Source organism: Symphalangus syndactylus, chromosome 3 (genome assembly GCF_028878055.3).
Source record: "Symphalangus syndactylus isolate Jambi chromosome 3, NHGRI_mSymSyn1-v2.1_pri, whole genome shotgun sequence".
NCBI classification, from domain to species: Eukaryota; Metazoa; Chordata; class Mammalia; order Primates; family Hylobatidae; genus Symphalangus; species Symphalangus syndactylus.
The window spans coordinates 101955337-101965121 of NC_072425.2; the positions used below are offsets into that span (position 1 = coordinate 101955337).

At 35.3% G+C, this 9785-nt stretch overlaps 1 protein-coding gene across 3 annotated transcripts in view; it reads right to left on the reverse strand.

Annotated features, from left to right (window-relative positions):
• The window catches only part of GLCCI1 (glucocorticoid induced 1), a 127129-nt gene that overhangs the window by 89355 nt on the left and 27989 nt on the right, over positions 1 to 9785 (reverse strand). For all 3 annotated transcript variants that reach the window (XM_055272599.1, XM_055272601.2, XM_055272600.2), the window contains exon 2: positions 2706 to 2857. In XM_055272599.1, the coding sequence (XP_055128574.1) occupies positions 2706 to 2857 (152 nt within the window). The remainder of the gene's footprint in view (positions 1 to 2705; positions 2858 to 9785) is intronic.

Here is a 9785-nt window from a genome sequence, read left to right on the forward strand (position 1 = left end):
GCATGTAACTCTGAAGAATCTGAGAATTCTTAGTTTAAACCTCATCTTCCAGGTCCATATGAAGATTATTTGTCATTGGATAGTGGGGGGAGGACAAAATGTATTTTACTCAATAATTTGTTCATTTAACTTACATACATATGGTATATTGGCCTTTATATTTGCTGCAGACCCTGCGAACGTTACAAGCGGGCATGTCTACATATACTACTAATAACTTAAATGTGTATATCGTATTTGCCAAATTTACCTTCAATATTATCATACTTAATCACACAGTAATATTATGGGTTAGGTTTTATTAACCCCACTGCACAGATAAAAAATCAGACATGTGTAAGAAACATACCCAGTGTTCTTTTCTTCTATCTCCACATCACTCCCTTAACTCTCAAATAGTAGGGTCTCCTACTCTAGCATTATCTCTAATACTGCACTCTCCAAGACAATGTGCCTCTGATCCCTAAATCTGGTCCTTAATCACCATGACCTCTCTTTAGCATCTGATACTGTCAACAATTTTTTCCTTTCTTAGAATAGCTTTCTCCTCTGACTTCTAAGGCTTCACTATTTCAGTTTTTCACCTAGCGTTTCGCTCTTTCTCTGGCTTCTCTTCTTTTTCAGAATTTTTGTGAAGAACGAATAAGATAATGTTTCTGGGCCAGGCGTGGTGGTGCATGCCTGTAATCTCAGCACTTTGGGAGGCTAAGGCAGGTGGGTCCCCTTTGGTCAGGAGTTCGAGACCAGCTTGACTAACATGGTGAAACCCCGTCTCTACTAAATACAAAAACTTAGCCGGGCATGGTGGCAGGCACCTGTAATCCCAGCTACTCGGGAAGCTGACGCAGGAGAATCGCTTGAACCTGGGAGGCGGAGGGTGCAGTGAGCTGAGATCGCGCCATTGCACTCCAGCCTGGGCAACAAGAGAGAAACTCTTGTCTCAAAAAAAACAAAAACAAAAACAAACAAACAAACAAAAAACGATAATGTTTCCCTCTGGATAGTGTCATGTCAGCACATAGGGTTCATTTCATATGTTGGTTTGGTAATCTAAAAAGAATAGCTACCATTTTTTAGTGCAGTGTCACAGCACTAGCTACATACATACATATGTATGTTTGTATTATCCTATAATCCCAGTTTAATAATAATAAAAATGGAGCTCATATTGGTTAATAGATTAGCCTGTGTTAGAAATCTGGCTCCAACACTTTCTAGCTCTATGCTCCTAGATAAATCATTTAAGTTCCCTGAGTGACTGCTTTTCCATCTGTGTAATGTTGCAATGGTCTTGTGAGAATTAAATGAAACAGGTTATAAAACAAACAGTACATGGTACATAGTTAATAAATATTAACTCCCTCCTCCTCTTGCTGCTTTCAGATGAATATATTAGTTTTTTTCTTGTGCGTGTGTACCCTTCCAAAAACTAAGTCCTCCATCATTTGACCTTCTTCTTTCATACTCTATAACTACATTTTAAAAAATTTTCTCTTTTTTAAATTATTTTTAAATTTTATTTTCTTTACCTATATTTTATCATATTTGTGAATCTAACTCCTCTAGAAGGATGGTTCTGAATTAATTATCTGTGTCCAGATCTCTAACTTTCCAGGCCCACACCTCTAAGTTTTGCTAGTTATTTCTATTTGGAAATTCCACTGCCTGCCATATTAAACTTACCCTCTTCCTCACTAAATGAAGAATGGAAATCAAAAGAGTAGAGCAGCATAAAATATTACAAGGACAGAATTGATGAGACAGATGATAAAGAAGAAGCCAATTTCACAGTTTCAAGCTTGCCTGAGAAAATGACAAAAACTGAGAAGCAGAGTTTTACAGATCATGTCCAAAACTTTCTCTCTTTTTCCTCAGTCTTCAGACATGAAACTCTAATTATTCTACTTCCCTAATCTACAAAGCCCAAAATGTTCTCTTTCCTTTGAATGCCCTCACATTTACATACTCCATTCATCTAACGTCGAATTACACTGTCTTCTTTTACCAATTTTTATAAATGTGTATCTTATCTACCTAACTGTCCTGCAGGTTTTTTAAAACCAATGACTATCTCTTATATTTTTAGTATTCTTCTTTATGCCAATAAATGCTGATTGACTACTGTTATGAAGGTATGGTCAAGAACTCAGATAATCATGAATAAAGATGTTTTCAGATTTTTTTTCTGATGTGGAGGAAAAGCTTTTCAAATCAAAAGCTTGGAGATCCTTCCAAAAACAGGGAAAATGTGACAGTTAATTTCTATTTCCCTCTGAAGGCTTTTAGTCTTGGTTTTAAACAGAAAAAAATAAATTCTCCAACACAGATTTCATTAAGTATTTGTTACTACTTCACAAATTATTTTCAAGAACTGTGCAAACTCTTCTTAAAAAATTATATTTTCTAAAATGGTTACTAGTCATTTTAATTTCTATTAGAAAGCAATTCTTAAAATTACAATGTGTCTACAACCATGTAATATAGACTGATGTGCTATTTAAGTATTAAAGAATTTCAAAACTTCTAAAACCCAGATGACAAAAAACAATTATTGCAAAGTTTATTTAAAACAATGGATTTTTCCTTTCTTCCTTGGTTGGATGTATTTCAAATTTGGGAAAATCTGATTATATTACATTTTCTTTACTGTGATCAAAACAGAAGAAGTGCAGGGTAATAAGCTGATTTTGATTTCCTTATTTTACCTGAGTAGCTTTGTCTTTCATGCATGAAGGGTAGTGAACATGAGGATCCCGTGGCCACTGTCCCGTGAGGTAAGGTCCTGTTATTGTATCCAAAGAGGAGGTTCGCCTTATTGTACTAGAGGTCCGAACTTGCTGAGATTTTGCCCTGTCCGCTACAGAAAGTGAAAAAAAAAGATTAATCATTAGTGAATAAAATAAAATTTGGTTATTTAACTTCATAGTTTGTAGAATGTCATCCTGTCAATTTTCCCCATGATATATATATTTACACTAATAGCCCTGTTGTATGATCAGATGAAATGTATGAACCATGTCCCAAGGAAAATACATTCATGTTAAATCTCACATACATTTCCACGGCTTCCACAGACCCTATGAAGCCTATCCATTTTATATAAATCTGCGTATCATCTCATCGCCATTATTTTAATTAAGACTCCCATTCATGTCTCACCTGAACTGCCCGTTTTCTAACTGCTATCCCTGTATCCATTTCAACTAAATTTTACAGTGTCATACCCAAATAGAAAACATTTCCATGGTTAGTCATTGTCTTTAATTTAAACACCATATTATTTAGTATGACATAATAAGCTTTCATGATTTGGGTGCCATATACCTCAACGTTTAATATCTTGCTACTCCATAATCCCATGCTAAGCGTCATATGAATGGCCTGTGTTTTTCCAAAGGTAAAATACATTCTTTCTGCCTCTATACATTCTACTTCCTAAGCCTAGAACTCTCTTTCTTGTTTATTTGACAAACTCATTTATCTTCAAGACCGGTTCAGATGTCACACTGCCTCTGTGAAAGTTTCCCTAATGCCCTTTCCTCTCCCCTTCCTTCTAAGATATACTTGCCTGTCTCTGCTTTCACGGCACCCTAAGCCTGTTTCTCTCCCCCACCAGAGCATAAGTTTAAACCCTACAGACTAAATAGGAATCAACATTCAATACTCACTTAATGAATTTATTCACAGCTATACAAAAATAACATGTATAAATAACTTTATATTTTAATTCAACTTCCTCATTCACAGATGAAGAATTTGAGGCCTAGAGGAATACTGAGCAAGAGATGCAAACAACGGACAGAGGTAAAAAGAACCCAAAATCTATAGACATTATACACAGTTCAATTAATCTGCCATAACAAACTATTATATTTCTCCTTCCCATAGGGGTATCACAAGTATCTCTGTTAAAAATTAATCACACTGAACACCAAATCTATACAGAAACTATAGAGGATTCTCCATCTATCCATCCTAAATAATTTACTACTAATGTGCATTCTATGATAGAATCCAACAGATTTATAGGTTCCCAAGGCTAAGAGTCTTTTCAGAGTCATATCTCACATCAAACAAAATGCCTTCCTCTTTACAGAGGGTGAAGAAACATTATTAAACGCTGTCCTTTACCTTCCTGAAATCAGAATACATAGTTTACCAGAAAAACAGAAGAAAATGCATGTTATCATATTATGCAGATAATAGCTTAGAACTGCAGTTTTAATTTTTTCCTTTGACCCAAGAATTGATAGAAAAGATCTGAAAATTACCAGATTTCCTCTTTATCTGCATTACTTTAGCTCTAATTGTATTGTACTGAAGGCAGAGAATCTAATGGAACCCATTTCTATTCTTTGGAATTACCTGAAACTTTCCCTGTGACCAAAAACATGGTCATTTTTTATAAACGTTTCATGAATTACAGAGAAGATATTTTGTTTTCAGAATATATAGTTCCTTGTCTTGTATATCAATTGAATTAAATTATAGAATATAGGAATAATTATCAGTTTTATCTGTTACAGACTTAGAAGAATACTCTAAAAGCTTTAAACTACTATTGAGTTCTAAAAATTCTCTTTATTTTTTGCACATTTTTGACCTTTATATTTTAGTTCTATATTATTTAGCACATATAGATTCTTTTTTTCTTCTTTTTTTTTAATTATACTTCAAGTTCTAGGGTACATGTGCACAACATGCAGATTTGTTACATAGGTATACATGTGCCATGTTGGTTTGCTGCACCTATTAACTTGTCATTTACATTAGGGATTTCTCCTAATGCTATCTCTCTCCCAGCTCCCCACCCTATGACAGGCCCTGGTGTGTGATGTTCCCCTTCCTGTGTCCAAGTGTTCTCATTGTTCAATTCCCACCTATGAGTGAGGACATGCAGTGTTTGGTTTTCTGTCCTTGTGATAGTTTGCTAAGAATGATGGTTTCCAGCTTCATCCATGTCCTTGCGAACGTCATGAACTCACCCTTTTTATGGCTGCACAGTATTCCATGGTGTATATGTGCCACATTTTCTTAATCCAGCCTATCACTGATGGACATTTGGGTTGGTTCCAAGTCTTTGCTATTGTGAATAGTGCTACAATAAACATACATGTGCATGTGTCTTTATAGTAGCATGATTTATAATCCTTTGGGTATACACCCAGTAATGGGACCGCTGGGTCAAATGGTATTTTTAGTTCTACATCCTTGAGGAATCACCACACTGTCTTCCACAATAGTTGAACTAGTTTACACTCCCACCAACAGTGTAAAAGCATTCTTGTTTCTCCACATCCTCTCCAGCATCTGTTGTTTCCTGACTTTTTAATGATTGCCATTCTAACTGGTGTGAGACAGTATCTCATTGTGGTTTTAATTTGCAGCCAGAAGAGAGTAGGGGCCGATATTCAACATTCTTACAGAAAAGAACTTTCAACCCAGAATTTCATATCCAGCCAAACTAAGCTTCATAAGTGAAGGAGAAATAAAATTCTTTACAGATAAGCAAATGCTGAGAGATGCTGTCACCACCAGGCCTGCCTTACAAGAGCTCCTGCAGGAAGCACTAAACATGGAAAGGACAACCAGTACCAGCCACTGCAAAAACATGCCAAATTGTAAAGACCACCGATGCTAGGAAGAAACTGCATCAAATAACGGGCAGAATAACCAGCTATCATCATAATGTTAGGATCAAATTTACACATAACAATATTAACCTTAAATGTAAATGGACTAAATGCCTCAATTAAAAGACACAGACTGGCAAACTGGATTAAGATTCAAGACTCATTAGTGTGCTATATTCAGGAGACCCATCTCACATGCAGAGACACACATAGACACAAAATAAAGGGATGGAGGAAGATATACCAAGCAAATGCAAAGCAAAAAAAAGCAGGGGTTGCAATCCTAGTCTCTGATAAAACAGACTTTAAACCAACAAAGATCAAAAGAGACAAAGAAGGCCATAATGGTAAAGGGTACATATAGATTCTTGACATCAACATTACAGCTTATATGCATCACTATTATAATTTGTCCCATTAATTATTTTTGAAGTTTTATGATACTGAATATTATGACCCCCTTCTGCTTTCTTTCTGTTAATTTGCATGGTATGCCCATCCTTTCATTTTTAAGTTCTTAAAAGATTTTTTTATGTGTATCATAAAACAAAATATGATTTTGTACTTTTTGAAAAAAACATTGTAGCAAGCCTTCTGGTTGTAAAAGGTGAGCTTATCCCAATTATATTTATTGTTATAACAAATTTGGTTTAATTTGTCACGTAATTTTTTCCTATTTTGGAATGTTTCCTTGCTAATTGCTTTCTGTTTTATTGTTTGTTTCTTCTCCCTTTATCTTTACCTCCTCCCCACATCATAGGTAACTTTGAAGATACATAAACTGTTTCTAGTTCTATTAATACTACTAGAAGTTATTTATATTAACTTTTTGAATATTTTTCCTGGTTATAAAGGCAATACCTACTAATTTTAGCAACACTGGGAAACAGAAAATTAACATCTCCCATTATCTGATTTATAATAATTTGTTTAAAATTTTAAAGTTTACTTTAAATTCTTTCCACCATGAAGAAACAAAAGACAACAAACTGTTGAGAGGCAAAGCCGACATTTATCAGTTGACATCTAAATTTAAAAGGCCTATGTAAAGGTCAGCTATAACCAGATAAGGAAACGCCATTCTAACTGAATAACTTGAGCCTCTATTTAAATTGCTCCAAACAATTTGAAAAGTTGTATGTAGTCCATTTAATTATTAAAACTCCTTTTAGTGTAGTAAATAAACAATAGGAACAATTTTAATGGTTTTTTTGAAGGGGTGGTGTTAAATTTATTTTGTGTTTTCTACAGATGGTCTAGTTCTGTCACCCAGGGCTAGGGGACAGTGGCATGATCACAGCTCACTGCAGCCTCAAACTCCCAGACTTAAGTGATCCTCCTGCCTCAGTCTCTTGAGTAGCTGGGACCACAGGTGTGCATCACCACACCCAGTTAATTTTTTAAATTTATAGAGATGAGGCCTCACTATGTTGACCAGGCTTCTCAAACTCCTGGGCTCAAGTGATCCTCCCATCTTGGCCTCCCAAAATACTGTGAATACAGGTATAAGCCACCATTCCCAGCCTTGTTCTTTTCAGACACAGGGTATTGCTCTGTCGCCAGCCCAGGCTGTAGTGTACCGGCATGATCATAGCTCACTACAGCCTGGACCTCCTGGGCTCAAGTTATCCTCCTGCCTCAGCTCTACAGTAGTTAGGACTATAGGTGTGCACCACCACATCTGGCTAATTTTTAAATTTTTTGTGGGGATGGGGTCTCGCTGTGTTGCTCAAGATGGTTTCAAACTCCTGGCCTCAAGCAATCCTTTCCCCTTAGGCTCCCAAAGTGCTGAGATTACAGGCGTGAGTCACAATACTCAGCCCATTTTAATGTTTTATAATGAGTTAAATATATAAATAACCTATAAATGAGTCCCTTGGTCTGTATAATAATATTCTAATCTATACTTTTACTTATTTACTTAATTTTTCTTTTATTATATTTTTAATCATTGAATCTTTACCTATCTCTTAAAAAGATTACATGCTCTACCCTTAGTGTTCACTTTCTATAACTACTCTGTCAGAACTATGGTCTTCAAATTATTTTTACTAAGTGTCCCTATTGGTAAATATATAGGCATGCAGTAATGTGTAGCTGTTTATTTATGTACTGGATATCTATGATATTGCTAATATGTTATATATTATAAAACAGAAAAATAGAAATGTATATGTAGGAAATAAAAAATAAAAATACGGAAATTATATTTTCTTTCTGTATCTCAAAAAATAAATTTTGGGGGGCAACAACCTATTTAGAGACATTAAAAGCTTGACTATACACTCTAGAAAATATCCTGCTGCAAAAAAGTCAACCAATTCTTTGAAATCTGTGACTAGCAGCTAAACTTTTAGATCTAATAAATTTAAACATGTAGTCAGCTCCTTCAAAAGGTCAGTAGCTATTAATAAAGTTCTGGCCATGGCAATAAGAACCTTAAAACCTAAATATAAAACACTTTAAGGTAGAATGCTTAGGAACACTAGAAAGTAAGAAAGACAAAGTACACTATAGCTTCTTTGGAAAAGACCCAACCACGCAAACAAGGCATTTTGCATGCAAATAAAAGTTAAAAGTAGTTACAATAAAAGCTACCTCCTGAGCCTGCACAGTGGCTCACACCTGTCATCCCAGCACTTTGGGAGGCCGAGGTGGGCAGATGACCTGAGGTCAGGAGTTTGAGACCAGCCTGGCCAAAATGGCAAAACCCTGTCTCTACTAAAAGTACAAAAATTAGCTGGGCGTGGTGGTGGGTGCCTGTAATCTCAGCTACTCAGAAGGCTGAGGCAGGTGAATCGCTTGAACCCGAGAGGCAGAGGTTGCAGTTAGCCAAGATCACGCCACTGCACTCCAGCCTGGGTGACAAGAGCAAGACTCCGTCTCAAAAACAACAACAACAACAAAACAAAACAAAAAAAACTACCTCCTCAAAAATGTAAGTCTGAAAAAAACAAAGTAGGTTCTCTTATAAAATGAAAATGCCACAGTAAAATTAAATCAGACTGCTCTAATATATGTTAAGTTTAGATTTTAATAATTTAATTTCATTAAATAATTTAACCCTGAGTCTGAAAATTTTATAAACTAGCTATAATATTCTATAGCTACTTTATTTATTTATTTATTTATTTATTTATTTATTTGAGACAGTCTCACTCTGTCACCCAGGCTGGAGTGCAGTGGTGTGATCTTGGCTCACTGTAATCTCTGCCTCCCAGATTCAAGTAATGCTCATGTCTCAGGCTCCCGAATAGCTGGATTACAAGTATGAACCAACATGTCTGGCTAATTTTTGTATTTTTTGTAGAGACAGGGTTTCACTATGTTGGCCAGGCTGGTCTTGAATTCCTGACCTCAAGTGATCTGCCTGCCTCAGCCTCCCAAACTGCTGGGATTACAGGTGTGAGCCACCATGCCCAGCCTCTATAGCTACTTTATAAAACCTTTATTTTAACAGGTAGTCAGTGAGTTTTTCATGATGTTTAACTTCACCTATTCGTATTAATTCAATCTTCATTGAAATCAAAATACCAAATTCATCAAGATCAGACTGAATACAAGACATTAAGGTGCTTTTCTTCAACTTCAAAATATCTGGAAATGATATAGTTTTTAAACTACCTGAGATCAAAAATAGCCATAAATAAATACAGGTGGGGGATTTTCCTGCTATTGGTTCACTAAGGCTAAGCATAAATTTGCTACAGCTCAATTTTATTAATAGAAATTTACTTCATTAATTCTGTAATGAGAATACCTTGAAAGCTATAGTTTTTAATGTATTATCACTACTAACATTAAGTAATTTTCTCCTTGCCTCGCAGTTATAGACAATGATTTTAAAAATAAATTTAAAAAAAGGTAACAAAATAACTGAGAATACAAGATATGGAAAGGTGACTGGTATGTTTTTCTACCCAATCTAATCTACATTAATATTTATCATCCAATAGAATTATTACTAGATTTAGTTTTCCTAAGTTAGCATAATCTAAGCACTTCAACAGCCATTAATAGTCTTCCTCCTTGGCATACAAAATGATGAAACATTAGCCAAATACATGGGCCACATAAAATAAAATCACCAAATTCAAATGAACTTCAGATAAGTGACAGGAAGGATACTAGTTGTGAATATGCTTTCTGAAA